We start from the raw sequence: 17,536 nt of genomic DNA on the forward strand, positions 1-17,536 counted from the left end.
AGGAAAATAAAAAGTGTGTGCAGAGGAAGAGGGAGAGAGCAGGCATGGTGAAATGTGAGTGATTGGTGGATCTAGGTGCTGAGGGTTTCTTTATGTAGGTTTGAAACTTTTCCAAAAGTTGGGGGAGGCTGGACCTTCTCTTAGCCTTTTCCTGAGGCAGGGCTCAGAGGCCCTGCAGCTCTTTCTGCCTCTCGCCACCCCTGAGGGAAAGGCCATTTCTCACTCTTTTTTATATTTAAACCTTGGCGATAAAAGAATAAAGAGTCCCTTTACAGCTTTTGTGTTTTGGATGAGAAGATGTGTTCTTTTAACCAATAATATGAGGGCCTCTTGGGGTGTGGGCTCAGTTCTAGGTGCTGGAGTCATAGCAGGGAGCAGGACAGGCATAGTGGCCCCACTGGGGCCCCTCAGATGAAATCAGGGGTGGCCTCCCTGGGCGGTGGTGCCCTGTGGACCAAGACCTGTAGAACCAGGAGCCTGCTTTCCAGACGCTAAGGGACAGTGAGTGCTAAGATCTATTTCATGCTGAGTGGTATGACAATATGGAGTCTGAAGTAAAAGTCTGTGATCAAAAATTCTTTCCAGCACATTGAGGGGTAGTTTTTGAGCTTATGCTTTTCCTCTGTGAGGTGAAGTGATCTCCTTTCTTATTGCTCTGATGTGCGCTGTCGGGAGTTCTGTAGTGGGTTGTACGGAACTGTCTCTGGGCAGAAAACCCCTACAGGCCTTGATCAGCTCAGCAACTCATAGATGGACTTCAGATACTGAGTATCCAGAGCACAGGTGGAGAGGGAACTTGTTTCCCCAGTGACATGGTGCCTGAGGAGGGGCTTGGGATACCGGTGGGTGCAGGGAGGCCCTGTACCTCTTGAGCCCAGCAGTACCCAGAGGTCCTGGCTGGGGGTGAGAGGTTGATGACCTTGGAATACCTTAGTCTTATACTGGCCGAAGATGAGGACACCCTAGACTCCTGTCATGTCACTTGACATAGGCTGTGAGTCCTCTCTGTGCCAAATACTTTCTAGTGCTTTAACTCATGTAATTATAGTTTCTAAAGTCACATGTATTTTTTAAATTAATGTTATCTTAAAACTTAACAGAAAGTAGAGGGAGAAACTACCAGTCCAGCTATAGAGGTCAGTTTGTGTTGTGGCCAGATCACAGCTGGGCAGGAGTGAGGCCAAATGGGAGCTGGGAGCACGTGCATTTGTATGTGTGTGCACAAGTGAGAGGGGGCCACACTATACTCCCCTGTGGGGCAGCTGCAGGGTCACTGGGCCTAGAGGAATTTGGACTTCTCTCTCCAGCCTCCCTGGCTTTAGTGGGGGTGAAGAGAGTCCACCCCATCCTGGATCCATATTCTGTTATCTCCCAGGAGTTCCAAGAGTGGACTTAGATTTCCTGTCCCTTATTAAGCCTGGAGGGATCAGTATAGTTTAGACAGCGTCACCACAAGGCTGCTCAGGCTCCCAACGATGAGGGGAGGTGAGGTGTTAGGCAGAATTGGGTAGGATGAGACCACCCAGGTGTTGTATACTTTTTTATTCTACGTACTAATTTTGATGTTTCAGGAGAATAATGATTCTGATATTGGACTTGGTTCCGTAGTGTAGCGGTTAGCACGTCTGCTTGACATGCAGAAAGTCCTGGGTTCGTGCCCCAGTGGAGCCATGGTCTATGGTCTACGGCCATGCCACTCTGAACAAGCCCGATATCTGATCTTGGAAGCTAAGCAGGGTCAGGCCTGGTTAGTGCTTGGGTGGGAGACCACCTATGAAGACTAGGTGCTGTAGGCATAAATAATTAAAAAATTAAAAAAAAAAAAGATTCTGTTATCACCAAGAATATTTTCTTTATATGTAAAAATTATGCAACCTGGTAGATTGTACAATTTTAGGAGTTCTTCTAGACTAGGAGTCAGAAAATGTTTTCTTGAAGGACTAGATAGTAAATATTCTAGACTTCAAAGAAGAAGAAGCAAAATTGAGGATATTAGTAGTTATTTAATCCAGTCATTAAAAAATGTAAATACTCTTCTGAGCCCAAGAGGTAGCCCACAAGCTGATCCCATGCTAGACCACCTTCTCAGCCCTCTCCTATAGCATGATATATATGCCCCCTCACTGCCATGAAGTGAAATTCAGATGCCATAACCTGGCTACACACTTTCAGAAAGCCAACCAACATGTGTTCCTAGGTACAGTCACACCAAGAGAAACTGAGCCAGCAGTGCCGGCCCGGTTGGCAGCCTCACACCAGTGTTACCACTGCATTTGTCAGAAGAAACATTGCCAGATGAAGAGGTGACTCTTTGAAGTGATAACCAGATTCAAAATTTCAAACAAAGCACAAGTCACTATTAAAATTTTTTAACAGCCAAGTTAAAAATGGGCAAAGGACTTGAATAGACATTGCTCCAAGCAGGATATACAAATGACCAACAAGCACATGAAAAGATGTTCATTATCATGGAAATTAAAATCAAAACCACAGTGAGATTAAAAAAAAAACAAAACACCCCACAGTGAGATACTACCTCACATCCTTTGGGATGGCTGTTTAAAAAGAAAAAAAGATTACAACAGGTGTTGATGAAGAACCATTGTTGGTGAGAATGTAAAATGGTGCACCTACTGAGGAAAACAGTCTGGTGATTCTTCAAAAAGTTAAACATAAAATGACCATATGACCCAGCAACTCCACTTCTGGGTATATATCCAAAAGAAATGAAAGCAGGGCCTCTTAAAAGATATTTGTATTTGTATTTGTGTTCATAGCAAGATAATTCATAGCAGCCAAAAGGTGGAAGCAACCCAAGTGTCCGCTGACAACATGGCTAGATAAACAAAATGTCATAAATCTATGCAGTGGAATATTATTCAGCCTTAAAAAGGAAGGAAATCCTGACAAATGCTACAGCATGGATGAACCTCGAAGGTGTTATGCTAAGTGAAATAAGCCAGACAAAAGGACAAATACTGTGTGATTCCACTTACGTGAGGTTTTGTGGAGTTCTCGTGATGGATGGTGGTTATGGTTGCACACAGGTGTGAATGTACTTAATGCCCCCTAACTGTTCACCTAAAAATGGTTAAGATGGTACATTTTATATGAATTTTACTAAATTTTTTTTAAAAAAGAGATCAGGAATTCACCAAGAGGTGCTTGTGGTGATGTTATAGCACACTGTCTATGCATTGAAATCCAAAAGTTGATTTTGATTTTTACTTTTTGAAAAGAAACTTTTCAAACAAAGCATACATTTTTCTTGTAATTAATCTGGTGGTTGCCTTCCTGTAAAGAGCATATTAATGTGGTGGCAGACACTGTGAAGTGAGTGGGTTCTGATCTGGGCTGAGACCATTACAGACATAAGTGTTCTGTGACAAAATGCTTACTTCCTGACACTGCAAAGGTACCTTTGCAATATCCAGGATCCCCCCCTCATGAGAACCACTGTCCTTAGGTTTATACAAGTGACCTGGCTGGAGCAGTGGATAGGGAAAGTCCCTGTGGGCACTGCTGGCTCAGGCTGCACTGGCCTGAGTGGGCTACTCATGGCATGGCTCTGGTTTTTGGTCTCCCAGCTCTAAGTGGCAGGGTCTGTGCAAGGGAGTGGGGCCATTGTCTGCCTTGGAGCTCCCATCACTGCTCCTGTGCCTCATCACCACAGGATGCTCCTGCTGCCTGATCCAGCCTTGTGTGGGCTGTGGCCCATGGCAAGAGATGACAAACTATTGACTGCTATCTGAGATTCCTGGGGGTTGGCATTAGGATGCTTGTTCCTCTCAGGTGAGCCGAGTCTCCATGCGCTCCTTGAATGGATGTTTAGCTCAGCAGAAGTGCCTGTGAAATTCATGGCTTAGTTACTTAAAGTTGCCTGTTTGTGTTTTTTGCTCTTGTAACATAAAAGGTAATATATTTAGTAAGATTTTTGCCTGAATTCAGAAGGTTATCCTAACATTCAATTTATAATTCATGATCAAGAAAGGCTGCTTTTTGGAGAGGGGACTGGCTGTGGAGGAAGTCTGTCGAATGAGGAAGGAACTGCTCTTCGACATCTCCAGGAGTCGTGACCTTGGCTTCCAGTGCTTAGGCTTTGGGAGGACCGTTCACTGTGTGGGATTCCAGGCCTTTCGGCCTGATATTGTGCAACTTTCCCCAGAGGAGACCTTAACTGGTTTGTAAAAAGTCATCTTGCTCCTATGGCCCTCAGTGATGAGAAGCATTTTCCTCTGAATCCTGGTTGTGGTTGTGGCTCTGGGGCAGACAGGGTTGAGTCTGGCTGCACAGGAGCCAGGGTGGATGACTGGGGCCACCAGGGCCCTGTTTTGGACTGGGTAGGTTTGATAGGTATAGAGAGAGTGTGAACAGTCAAAACAGAAGACACAACTGTCTCAAAGCAGAAGCAGGCCAGTGCTTCATAGGAGGGTCACCGTGGCTGCTCACTTGGGGAGAAGCCATGTGTCCTAGGCCTGGAGGCAGCAGGCTTGCATGATGAAACTGCTATTCTGCGGTAGGTCGGAGGACCTGAAGGCATCCTGCAGAATGGGGCCGTGGATGACAGTGTGGCCAAGACCAGCCAGTTGTTGGCCGAGTTGAACTTCGAAGAAGATGAAGAGGATACTTATTACACAAAGGACCTCCCAGTACATGCCTGCAGGTGAGCGCTGACAGTGGGGGCGTCCCAGAGCCTCTGTATTTTGAGTATGTCTGCTGGCTTCACAGAGGCCACTCCAAAATCAAAGACTGGGCAGGAGGGTGAGCTCATCACCCTCTGTCATCTCTGATTCTCCCAGTGGGTGGGGGAAAGGTTCCCCTCTCTGCCATCCTCAGGCCCTGTGGGTGTTCCCAGTACCTGCCCCACTCACTCACCAGAAAGAACTCATAACATTGGATGAGCATTTGGGTTTATGGAGTAAATAAATCAGCTAAGATTTCTCTTTCAGAGAGATTGCTGTTGGATTCTTTAAAATGTCTGCCTCTGATGTATTCAAGATTCCTGAAAAATTGGAATTGAATAGTCAGTGGGTAGACTTGAATGTTGACCAAATTTGGAATTATCATCTAGAGCAGGACCTATCTTTTCCATTTGGACTTATTCTGGCTTTTTTGTTACACGCAGATGAGGAAATTGAGACCAAAAGTGGTGAAATGATCTTGCTTAGGGTATTCGGCCAGTCAGGGCAGCTTTTGGCCTGGGTCTCAAATCAGCCCTACCCGCCTCTCTGGCACTGAAGGATACAGTGCAACCCTTTTCCTGCTTTATGGACAGATTTATACTATTTTGGCTTTGTTCGCTCTCATTTACAAGTATTTTTGCATATGTATAGTGATGTATTAGTGTGTTCCTGTCATATACACAGTTATCCTTGGTCCTGGTGAAGCTGCAGCTGGTTGAAGTCTGCACAACCCCTGGCCCTCCCTGCTGTCCCCACGTGTGGGGTGTTGTGGGGAAGGTTCTTGGCTAAAGCACACTCTGGTTTGAGACTGAGCCTTGGCTTCATACACATACAGAACTCTGTGGGGAGCCAATGCTTTTGTTTTTGGTGTGTTGATTTTCAGACAAACGAGGCCAAGGAGTATGTGGGGGGGGAGGTGCGGGGGCTCTCCTGAGGTACTCCTTTTGAGCTGAGGTCAGTCCACGCTCCAAACCCTCTGCTGCTAGGTCTGAGCCAATCTTTTCTCAGAGAATGGTGCCCTCTGCTGGAGCATGAATACAGCGTTGTCACAGCCCACCTTCCATGTGCTAAGTCATGTACCTGAAACATAAGGCCATGTGATACAACACCTTGGGGGTTTGGGGCTCACCTGGCACCTCGAATGGCACTCGCCCCCCGCCGCCCCCCCACACCCACTAGGGGCTTTGCTGCTGTTACTGGAGCATCTCCAAGGGTTTCTTCAGCACTCATCCCCTTCCTGCATTCACAAGGCCAGGAACCCTATGCAGTTAAATGATTGAATGTTGTTAGTAGGATCATTGGGTCTGAGTATGTGTTTAATGAAAAACTTAAAAATGTTGTAAGAGGAAAGAATTTTACATTCTGCTAAATTAAAACCAGAGAGCAACCTTTCAGCTTTAACTGTTATTGTTTTGACTTTTTTAGTTACTGTGGAATACATGATCCTGCTTGCGTGGTTTACTGTAATACCAGCAAGAAGTGGTTCTGTAACGGACGTGGAAATACTTCTGGCAGGTAGGTATCAAGCTGAGCATGTGTCTTTAATCAGGCTGTGCTCAGATTTGTGTGTGTAAATTATGGAAATACTGAAGCAAAGCACAACATAAAATCGCACTAACAAACCTGGGTTTTTCCCTCCTCTGTGACGGGTTTAACTTAAAACAGATGGTAGTGTGTGAATGCCTTAATGTATTTACCCTTGATTTATTCTCTGGTTCTTTTTATTATGCAAGTAGAGTTGGCTTAATTCTCATTCCCAGTTTTTATTTATATTTTTCTGCAAAATGAGCTCTTGGCATGCCCGTTCATCTTCATTATAGGGTGCCCGGTGAGTATGTTTACAAGATGGTAACGGGCATCCATGAGCTACTTCCCGAGAAGGCTCCCTTAGGCCTGAGCTCATCTGAGTAGTCCTGAGGCTAACGGGCCAGATCCTGAATTGTCAGATTAAATCAAGTTGACCCAACAGCAGGGTTCCCTCCTGCTGCTGATCAGCAGCATCTGTGACTGGGCCCATGCTTATGTTTGGTGAGAGCAGCGTGGTGCTAGTGCTTAGATTCTGGGGAGAGTTGACCTGTCTAGCTTGAGCACTGGAACTACTCAGCCCCTGCTTCTGTCTCCATTGCCACAGGAAGTAGAGCAGAGTCTCAGTGGGACAGGGCTTCAGGTCATCAGCAAGGAAGTGGAATCTTCTGAAGTTCATGTTTTGGAGAAGTGACAAAAGTCCATAAGCAGGTTTATGTGCACAGAGCCCCCACCCTTCCTGTGCCTTCAGCAGTCTAGGGCTGGGCCTCACCATTGTGCCGCCTGGGAACACAATGGTTAGATTTCGGGTCATCTGAGAGTTGGGATGTGAAATGTGGAGTTCTGAGAAAGGCCAGAAATGGGGCTGATGTTTTTGAAAGACTTCAAAGGAAAAGCATCTTCAGGGTTACCAAAAAGAGACATGCGTCTCCTTTTCTGAATGTTCTGGGCAATTTAAGTGTTACCATGTTTGCATTAGCTCCTCTCCTATAGGAAAAGCAGTTAAATAAAACTTGTCTTAGTTGGCAACTCCAGCTTCCGGTCAGCAGAGCCAAGATTGGGGAAGTGAGGGAAGGGCCTCTAACAGAAAACAGGCTCAGTCAACCATTGTTGCATGTTCTACACAAGGCCCAAGTGAAAGATGATAGGCAGCCCATTGCCTTCAGAGAGCTGCCAGTGTAGTGGGATGAGGTAGGCACAGAAAGAACAAGAGGAAACCGCTAGTTCTGGTAATATGCCTAGTGATGGTGGCTCTAGAGAGGAGTGGGAGACTTTGAGGAGTGCCGAGAGTGGCAGTGGTTGGTTAGATGGTCTGATGAGTTTTGCGGAGCCAGAGAGGGTTAGAACATTGGTGTCTTAGCCGAACCTTGCAACAGAAGCGATTTCAGAGGGGAAGAGAGGGTGGCAGCAAGGAGTGTCCAACAAACCCACAGCCAGACTATAGAGAGCCCGAGGCAGGGCCTGCACTGCACATGGGCCCCAGCAAGGCTGGCTTGGCATAAGGAGGTCCTGGTTTAGGTGAGCTGTGACCTGAAAATGAGAACAACAGTAGAGCCCTGACCACGCCGAGATGTCGAGGTTTCAGAGGGTTCAATGTCAGCCTTGTGCTTCCTGAGAGTAACCCTGAGCCCCACTACTCAGTTTTTTATTGTCCTCATGTTTCTAATACATGTGCTTATCAAGTTTCCTGGCCTGCAGCAAATTAGGAGGAGCAGTTGCTCCTGGCAGCCAGCACAGGGTCCTTGAGAAGTTACTTTGAAAGAAGCAACAGAGAAGCCACAAGGAGTGAGAGGAGCTGGGAAAAGGGCAGCGGCCGGGGCTGCAGCCATAGATCCAGTGAAGCCTGATAAGTTGTATTTAAGAAAGCAAGAACTGAAAGAAGAAAAAAGGCAGAAACCATGTGAAACATGTTAGGAAAGTTTTCCTTAAAAATGTTTCAAGTTGGGTTGATTTTTGCGCTCAGTGGGGAGCCAGTTCTGGGGCAGGCTGGTCCCCTGGGATGCCAGATGGATGAGGTGTGACCGCCCCTGCTAATGGACCGTGAACGGTACCGGAACTTTTAATGGGGGGCTCAAGAATTGGAAGTGGTGAAAAGCCAAACCTCGGGTGTTAACTATTTATCATTTCCTGGTTTCAGCCACATTGTAAATCACCTTGTGAGGGCAAAATGCAAAGAGGTGACTTTGCACAAAGATGGGCCCCTGGGGGAGACGGTCCTGGAGTGTTACAATTGTGGCTGCCGCAACGTCTTCCTCCTTGGCTTCATCCCTGCTAAGGCTGACTCGGTGGTAGTGCTGCTGTGCAGGTGAGGGTGCCTTGATTTCCCCGGCGGGCTAGCTCTGACTCAGTGGAACTTTAACATGCTTTAAAAGAGTTTCTGCTGACCAGCAAGGTGTGAGGACGTTTGGGGATTAGGGCTTGTTGGAGAGCTGGGAATGTCAAGTAACTCTTGGGGTGTGTTCTCGTTAAATCATAAAAACAATTCTGTAAAACCAAAGTCTGTTCTGAGTTTTAAGAATTCAGAGCTCAAATGTGTGGGAGATGTGATTTATTACTAACAATGCAAAGGTAACGTGATCACAATAAAATGCAGGGACCGGCGCCTCAGGGTGAAAGGTAAGCTTTGGGGCAGAGGTCATCCTCATCTGAATGCTCTTGCTCTCGGGGCTTCTTACAGGCAGCCTTGTGCCAGTCAGAGCAGCCTCAAGGACATCAACTGGGACAGCTCGCAATGGCAGCCCCTGATCCAGGACCGCTGCTTCCTGTCTTGGCTGGTCAAGATCCCTTCAGAGCAGGAGCAGCTGCGGGCTCGGCAAATAACCGCTCAGCAGATCAACAAACTAGAGGAGTTGTGGAAGGTGAGGCCTGCTGAGAATGCAAATCCTCAACAACCAGTTTCCTGTAGACCCCAGGGGTGGGGAGGGCTGGTGTCTTCAGAAATAGGAGATTCCGGGAAGGAACTCCTGGGAGGCTCTGTAGCCTCTGCCTGGAGGGGCCCTGATGGGAACTGGCCCTGGACAGCTGTGGGTGGATGTGGAGACGGGGCCTGAGTAGACAGAACTGTGAGTGCACTTAGACAACTCATTGGGTCTGTGTTGTGTCTGACCTTAGGCGACACCAGGCTGGGGGTGAGCATTCAGTGGGAAAGGGGTTGGAGTCCTAAAGGTCAGAGACTCTCAGCCCAGAGCAGCCAGATGACTGAAGGGAAGAGTGACTCCCCTGGGCAGGTGGTAGGGGGTTACCCTGCCTGCAGACCCAGTTCTCCTGGGAAGCCCTTCTTTGGTTCTGGCTGTTTAGACTTTAAAGTTTTAATAAAGAGACTGGAAATTTTAATTAGACACCGATATAACCAGAAATCTTAAATGTGAATTTTGAATGCAAGTCAAAATGTTTTTCAGGCATCATGTAGCAAGGAGCCTTTCCACTTCCATCTTCAGGTTGCCACAATTATTTCATCATTTCTGTTTATATCCAAACAGCCCAGATACTGTTCTGTCCCTGCCAGGGAAAAGTACACCACCCTGTTGGTGCAGTGTAGGATCAGGAGGAAATGGGGAGATGGGCCTCCCCTTCTGTTCATACAGCCAGAGGAACGAGGAACCAGTGGTCTTTCTAGTGGTCTGGAAAGTGCCGACCCTCCCAGTTCAGGGCCAAGCAATTGTGGAGGACATAGCCATTTGATGGTGTAGGTGTGTCCTCTGTGTATTTGGGGTGTCATCACTAAGATTCACCCTGTTGGTATAACCCTATTGGGAGTGTTAGGAGCAGCAGTTGAGGTGCGAGGAGACAGACATCCAGCTCCCTGTGCCGTGTGGACTTCTCCACATGGGGGCTCTCCCACAGGGTGGACACTAGTGGCTGCCGACCGCTCTTCTTTGCATCAGCCCAACATCAGCTCCAAGAAATGATGAGTGTGCTCCCATCCCTCTAGTGACCCATGGGCTCAAATATAATTCATACACAAGTGAAACAGTGATGAACCTGGTGTGGTCTTTATCTTCTAGGAGAATCCTTCTGCCACCTTGGAGGACCTAGAGAAGCCGGGGGTGGATGAGGAGCCGCAGCATGTCCTCTTGCGGTATGAGGATGCCTACCAGTACCAGAACATATTCGGGCCTCTGGTCAAGCTGGAGGCCGACTATGACAAGAAGCTCAAAGAGTCCCAGGTGATGTGGTGTGTGCAGGAGGGTATGGTCGTTTTAACACATCTCTCCTGAGATCTGGGAGGGCGGCTTTCCCTGCAGGCTGCGATGCTGTTCAAGGCCCAGCGCCTAGAGAGAACGAGCCATGGATCGAGGACAAATGCCCTGTCACTCAGCTAGACACTGGCCTGAGTGTTTGCTAATTCTAAATCCAACAAAAGTCCCTTGCAGTTGGGTTTGCAGCCTTTGCCCGCAGCCACAAGCTTCAGACCCAAGGATCGAAGGCACGCAGTGGGCACTCCTTGTGCTGGTCCCACGAAGAATGTGCTTAAGAAGTGAGAGTCCAGGGCTCGTGGGCCATTTCCTCAGCTGTCAGCTTCCTTCTCTCCCTCCAAGGATCTCTGAGAGCCGACATCGATTGCGGGATCCTGGCCTGGTCGTCTTGTGTGGGTTCTGGTGGTCCTAATGGCTTCTCTCCCAGAGGTGCCCTTGTTGGTGTTTCAGGCTGTTGAGTGCTGCTCACTGCACCCCAACATCATGGCTCATGAAGTTGCTGTAGGCCTGTGGAAACCCAAACACATGAGTTCAGACAATGTCTGTGTCATAGGCTAACAGGGCTCTTATTTTTCATGTGCTCAGACTCAAGATAACATCACAGTCAGGTGGGACCTGGGCCTTAACAAGAAGAGAATCGCCTACTTCACTTTGCCCAAGACTGACTCTGGTAATGAGGATTTAGTCATAATTTGGTTAAGAGGTGATTTTAAGTTTTAAAATATTTGTGACCATAAGTAGCATAAAATTCCTAGTTTTGCCCCTGTAAAGTGTCCCTTAATTTGAACTCTTCATGGTGGCAGCCTTAGAGCATGTTGAAAATGCTGGCTTTCTTGTCTTTTCCCTGGAAGATATGCGGCTCATGCAGGGTGATGAGATATGCCTGCGATACAAAGGGGACCTAGCACCCTTGTGGAAAGGGATCGGCCATGTCATCAAGGTCCCTGATAGTATCCTTTGTGTGAAGAAGGGCTTGCAAAGGAGACCTGCGTGGGGGTCACCATGAAGATTGGTCCTGGGACCTTGGGTGAAGGGTTTGTCCACAGCTGGAGGGGCCTCTTTGAGTCGTGTTTATTTCAAAGCACTGAGTCCTTTCTTCAGGCGGGCTCTTGAGTGCACACCATTTATGTAAAACGGATAGAAGCACTACTTTGCCTGGAACTAGGGTACTTTGAGCTCTGCACCTCAGGGCTCTCAGAAGCTCACAGTTGGAACCCGGCCTCTGGATGTGGGTGCTCCATCCTGGCATCCAGGGCGATGCCTCAGGGATTACGGGGTAATTGGGGGTAAGGGGCTGGCTGCTGGGGATCCACACATCATGAGCAAAATTGTTGGTGAGTACATAGGTCTCACTTGCTGTGTTGTCACCTTTGGCTACAAAGGGAGGATTATGTCTCTAACCAAATGAGGACTTCTAAGAAAGGTAAACCAGCTTGTGACAAGGATGAGCCTTAACTCAGCGGCACAGATTACGGTGATGAGATTGCCATTGAGCTGCGGAGCAGTGTGGGTGCACCTGTGGAGGTGACGCATAACTTCCAGGTGGACTTTGTGTGGAAATCCACCTCGTTTGACAGGTGCGTCTGCCTTCGTCTCCAGCTCTAGATGATTCTCTTGTCCCAGGGGCAGGGCTTCCCACCAGTCCACCTGAACATGTGGCTGACCTGGCACTTCCCCACAGGATGCAGAGTGCACTGAAGACCTTTGCTGTGGATGAGACCTCCGTGTCAGGTTATATCTACCACAAGCTACTCGGCCACGAAGTGGAGGACGTGATCATCAAGTGCCAGCTACCCAAGCGCTTCACAGCACAGGGGCTCCCTGACCTCAACCACTCTCAGGTTCTCACTGTCTAAGGGGTGGGAGGTACCTGGCCCACAGAGGTGCTGGGTGAGGGCTCCCGGGGCATCTGTACCCCTAACAGTCACTTGTATCTCAAGGTTTATGCTGTAAAGACTGTGCTGCAGAGACCTCTAAGCCTGATCCAGGGACCACCAGGCACGGGGAAGACAGTAACCTCAGCCACCATCGTCTACCATCTGGCACGGCAGGGCAATGGGTAGGGGTTAGCAGGCCTATCTTTGGGATGTCTTGGGGGCGATCTATTAGCTCGCTGCATTTTATATTGTAATAGATCCGGCCTCTCTGGTTGCTTTTAACAAGCTAGTATGCTGCTCTCCAAGGCAGCACATGTCAGTGACATCTGGGTGGTGCTGTGCTGTGCACACTTTGGAGCTTGGAAAGTCTTCACTATGCTTACAGAGGTGATGATGTGGGTGTATAATTAGCGGTGCTTTGCACAAGTAAAGTGAAAACTGGGTAGGGACAGGAAGCCTTCGACTGCCTTTGTTTTAAGCTGCTTTTGCATTGTACCGTTCCTGACTTTAGTCTTAGATCTGAGCTGGTTCCACTGCCTGTGATTGTAAACAACAGGCTTGGCTACTTAGCATTTCTTGAATCTCCTCTGAGCAAGCACTGAGACATTCATTCACCTTCTGTTGAAGGCCCGTGCTTGTCTGTGCTCCAAGTAACATAGCTGTGGATCAGCTGACGGAGAAGATCCACCAAACTGGGCTGAAAGTTGTGCGGCTCTGTGCCAAGAGTCGCGAGGCCATCGACTCCCCGGTGTCATTCCTAGCCCTGCATAACCAGATCCGGAACATGGATAGGTGAGTCTCAGGTACCCAGCTGAGAGGCGCATCTTATCTGTGTGGCCCTGGTGCACACTCCACGCCACTGACCTGCCCCTGTGCTTCCAGCATGCCAGAGCTGCAGAAGCTGCAGCAGCTGAAGGATGAGACTGGGGAGCTGTCATCTGCTGATGAGAAGCGGTACCGAGCCCTGAAGCGCACGGCCGAAAGGGAGCTGCTCATGGTGAGGGCCTGGGCCTTAGGGACTTTGGGTGTATTACTTGCTTTTGGAAGATACTTGGATACCCTATTTTATTTGCCTTCTCTGAGATCACAGACATGATTTTTGAGTAGTTTCCACTCCCTGCTAGCTTCCCTGCTGCTGGAAGCTTGGGATCCTGATCCGAACCCTTGGGGTAGGTCTACTCTTTCATGATAAACTAACCAAAAGTGAATTCCAACCCGTTGCCTGGCTCAGCACTGCCCCTCAGAGGCTGTCTTAAGCACCAAACCGTCTGTATTGAGAGGTTTTCTCCAGTGAAGCCTGACCACTTAGGATCTCAAAAGTTTATGTCAGTGCAGCCTGGATAGTGGATGCTGTCAAGGAGGGACAGTTCATTTCCATGATTGTCAGGCGGGCGGGGACCAGAGCAGCATCCTGTCCTGCTCGCCCTGTGGGGCTTGGTAAACATATACTGTGCAAGTGCCCCTGATGATAACATGATCGTTTCTCCAGAATGCGGATGTCATCTGCTGTACGTGTGTGGGTGCGGGGGACCCCAGGCTTGCCAAGATGCAGTTCCGCTCCATTTTAATTGATGAGAGCACCCAAGCCACCGAGCCAGAGTGCATGGTCCCTGTGGTCCTCGGAGCCAAGCAGGTGAGCCATGCTACTTCCATGTTGGTTTTGTTTGAAAACTGGTGTGCATTCTCTCTTGTTCCACTTCTATGTAATTCTTAATGCTAGAGTTTTTCTTAAACAGGCTATGTGACGCCCCGGTAGAGCTCAGGGATGCACAGTGGGCCTTTTGTGGGGGTCTTTGAAGGGCCAGGTGCCTCACAGAGCCATCTCCATGTGGGTCTTGAGTGCACATCTGAGTGTGCTTCATATCTGTGGTGGGCAATTTTCCCATGCCTGGTCAGTATCTCAGCCCTGGAACTCGTGTGGTTCTGTGGTTATATGGACTCTGAGTGGACATCTAGGCTGCTTCGTGTTCAAGCTTCTCATGTGTGTGGGCCTCTCACAACAGCTGATCCTTGTGGGTGACCACTGCCAGCTCGGCCCCGTGGTGATGTGCAAGAAGGCGGCCAAGGCCGGGCTGTCTCAGTCGCTGTTCGAACGCCTCGTGGTGCTGGGCATCCGTCCGATCCGCTTGCAGGTCCAGTATCGGATGCACCCTGCGCTCAGCGCTTTTCCGTCCAACATCTTCTATGAGGGTTCTCTGCAGAATGGCGTCACGGCAGGTAACACTCAGAATGGGGAGGGGTACAAAACCTGCCATCACTTCTTTCCAGAGTGGCCTTACTTAGCAACAACTTATATGTGGGGGGCGCCTCTGATAGGCGTTGTGGTCAGCAGGACAGCGTGTCCACTTTAGAGTGTGGGACTACGTCTGGGTGTGGACAGAGTCACAGAGTTGCTAATTAGCATTCACCCCAGGAGCTGGTCACACGCAGCACAAGAATAGGCAGTTCTCAGAGCCCGTGCCCTGGGGTCCACAAGATGGAGGGGAAGGTTGGTGCAAGATTCCTTTTCATAGTTACAATGAGGTGGCATGTAATCTTCACTGTGCTGACACTTGCACTGATGATGCAGAGCAGTGCTGGGGGCTAATGGGGGCCTTGGTGTGAGTCTGTGTGGTACCACTAGACTGCTCTGTGTTGTCACTACCACATACTTGGCAGCAAGCAGCATCCTAAGTGCACGTCCTCTTGACACTGGCGGGTGTGAAAGGTGCTTGAAGGAAGGGCTCTTAGACACACTGGTTTTTAAGATGCAGGATATTTGGTGTGCGCATTCTTGAAAACAAAGCAAGCTTGTGGCTTCAAGGAAAACAACTAATCATATTTATCACCAGTGATAAAATCCGAGTATTCAATGGAAATTGGTATTTTAGAAAACTCATGTTCCGTAGCATGAGCTGAGTGAGTGTCCTTAATGCTGAGTAGTTTTTCTGATGAGATTGTGGTGGCATCTGTAGGGGAGTCAGTAGGTACCTTTTATCTCAGCGGCCAGCAAGGGTGTTGTAAAGTCACTCGGGTCAAAGGCTATTCCAAGTGCTAGATAGAGTAGAAAGGCCATTGTCACAGATCTGCACGGCGCCTCCCATCTGGCTTCAGTGGAGAATCAGGTGAATCCATAAAGGCTATAAAACACGTCACCAGCTCGTGGGAGACCGCATGCAGGAGCAGATCCCAGTGAACTAGATAGCGTAGCAAGTTGCACATATTCACTAAGTTTATTCTTTAGTGGAAAATACGGTAATTTTTCATTAAAAATTTTTTTGAAGTTTTGTAATGTGTTTATTTTTTAATTAAATAATCGATATCTTAAACTTTTAGGTTTTAAAATACAGCAAACATCAGTAGGTGTAACCCATGGAAACATATTTTGACCCCTCAACTCTTCAGAGTATAAAGGGCCTTGAGTTTGTCATTAACTCCAGCAGCCATCATGTTGACTTTGTCTAGCCCCACTTAGTAGATGAGGAGGCTGATAGCACACCTGTCTAGGGCCACACAGCTGCTGTGCAATGTGGTCTTAGGAGTTACTGCCATGGCTGCCATCGCTGTGGCACTTAGAATGCTGCTGGTCCATCAGGTGGTAGCACCAGGAAAGGCCAGGCCACAAGGAGCTCATTTGTGATTCTCTGACAAGGTTGGCACTGATGAGAAAGCCACCACTTAGTGCTGGTTCAGGGACTGGTGGTGATTCATTGCTATGGCTTTAGTGCCCAACACACAGACATTACCCAATGAGTATATTTTAGTTATTTGTTGAAGTATAAAGAAGAACCCAAATTCTAAGTGTCCAACTTAGATTTCATAAGTGAACATACCTGTGTCATTAGCACCTGACCAGCCCCCAAGAGCTCCGTCAGGCTTTAGGGGACCCCCATCCAGGGCAGTGCTGGTGCCCACCCAGAACCACTGACAAGGGGTGTCCCGACAGCTGTGGTGGGAGTGTTTACACCACAGAAATTGGTTGGTAGACCAGCCCCTAAATGCAGCAGATGTTGACGGGCCGCCTCCTCATCAGCCTCTGTCTCGTTTGAACTATAGAGACAGACTTGACCTCATTTTCAGATTGACATGAAGGGCATTATATCATGTGTCCTTGCGCATCATGATGGGTTATCTTGGTGCAGAAATACAAGTTTTCTCACACTGATCTTCTGGTTAGATGCAGCTCCTCCAGTCTGGTATGTGATAGACGGGTTGCTCAGCAGTGTCATCCACAAAAGCCAGTTGTAGGGGCTTCTGGGTCCTGTGAGGACAGCAGTAAAGATTCTAGAAGGAAACGTGAGAACATCTTGGTGACCCTGGGGCGGGGTAGGGGAGCAAAGGATTTTTAAACAGGCCACAAAGCACTGATGAGTGAGACCTGTTCAGGGAGTAAGTAGCTCTGTGTCATGTTGTGTGCATGGTTTCACACAGTCCTAGCTTTTCGGGCAGGGGACCTGCTAGTGTGGCCTCAGGCTGTGCTTTTCTTTTCTTCTCTGACTGCACGTATTGCCTCTTTTCCCTTCCTGATGACAGCGGAACGTGTAAAGAAAGGGTTTGACTTCCAGTGGCCCCAACCTGATAAGCCGATGTTCTTCTATGTGACCCAGGGCCAGGAAGAGATCGCTAGTTCGGGTACCTCCTACCTGAACAGGTAAGCAGAGGTTTGCCTGCTGTGGTGGTGGCCAGCCCAAGCTGCTGGTTAATGAGGCAAGCTGAAACTGCCCTTCTCACTCTGTTTTGTTCAGGCTCCTCAGCCCACAACATGTTCCCACCTCCCTTGTCTTCAGTTTTATGTTGAGCTAGATCCTTTCTATGTCCATGTGTGGTGAGCTTTTTTCTGTCTCATGTGACTCCCTCGGTTCAGATTGGGGCCCTGCTGTGGGCTCAGCTGCCCGTGTGCCTTCCACAGCCTCAGGAGCCCACAAGTGGAGCCTGGGAACTGAACATCTGGTTTCCTTAGGACGGAGGCTGCAAACGTGGAGAAGATCACCACGAAGCTGCTAAAGGCAGGTGCCAAGCCAGACCAGATTGGCATCATCACGCCCTATGAGGGGCAGCGCTCCTACTTGGTGCAGTATATGCAGTTCAGTGGCTCCCTGCACACCAAGCTCTACCAGGTAAGCACCCCATCCCCACACAGGGCTGACCTTGACTGCCTGGCAGGGAGGGTTGCGTTTGTATCTTACCATCGGTCCCGAGTCCTATGTCTCAAGACTATTCCAGGGGTCAGAAGTGTGGGTTAATGTTTATGCATAAAGGTGTTTTTCTCAGGATAGTT

The 17,536-nt window shown here is 48.7% G+C and overlaps 1 protein-coding gene and 1 non-coding gene across 3 annotated transcripts in view; both read left to right on the forward strand.

The window, feature by feature from the left end:
* The window catches only part of UPF1 (UPF1 RNA helicase and ATPase), a 32,113-nt gene that overhangs the window by 7,468 nt on the left and 7,109 nt on the right, over positions 1 to 17,536 (forward strand). The window contains exons 2-17 of one of the 2 annotated variants that reach the window (XM_039867925.1): positions 4,521 to 4,663; positions 6,108 to 6,197; positions 8,344 to 8,511; positions 8,884 to 9,064; positions 10,211 to 10,372; positions 10,988 to 11,105; positions 11,254 to 11,352; positions 11,871 to 11,979; positions 12,084 to 12,243; positions 12,343 to 12,461; positions 12,907 to 13,071; positions 13,162 to 13,276; positions 13,769 to 13,912; positions 14,283 to 14,496; positions 16,792 to 16,909; positions 17,219 to 17,375. In XM_039867925.1, the coding sequence (XP_039723859.1) occupies positions 4,521 to 4,663; positions 6,108 to 6,197; positions 8,344 to 8,511; positions 8,884 to 9,064; positions 10,211 to 10,372; positions 10,988 to 11,105; positions 11,254 to 11,352; positions 11,871 to 11,979; positions 12,084 to 12,243; positions 12,343 to 12,461; positions 12,907 to 13,071; positions 13,162 to 13,276; positions 13,769 to 13,912; positions 14,283 to 14,496; positions 16,792 to 16,909; positions 17,219 to 17,375 (2,262 nt within the window). The remainder of the gene's footprint in view (positions 1 to 4,520; positions 4,664 to 6,107; positions 6,198 to 8,343; positions 8,512 to 8,883; positions 9,065 to 10,210; positions 10,373 to 10,987; positions 11,106 to 11,253; positions 11,353 to 11,870; positions 11,980 to 12,083; positions 12,244 to 12,342; positions 12,462 to 12,906; positions 13,072 to 13,161; positions 13,277 to 13,768; positions 13,913 to 14,282; positions 14,497 to 16,791; positions 16,910 to 17,218; positions 17,376 to 17,536) is intronic. The other variant, XM_039867926.1, reaches the window with a different exon arrangement.
* TRNAV-GAC (transfer RNA valine (anticodon GAC)) lies at positions 1,599 to 1,671 on the forward strand. The gene has a single exon. It is a non-coding gene; the product is annotated as a tRNA-Val (tRNA).

Source organism: Pteropus medius, unplaced genomic scaffold (genome assembly GCF_902729225.1).
Source record: "Pteropus medius unplaced genomic scaffold, Ma_sr-lr_union100, whole genome shotgun sequence".
Classification (NCBI taxonomy): domain Eukaryota; kingdom Metazoa; phylum Chordata; class Mammalia; order Chiroptera; family Pteropodidae; genus Pteropus; species Pteropus medius.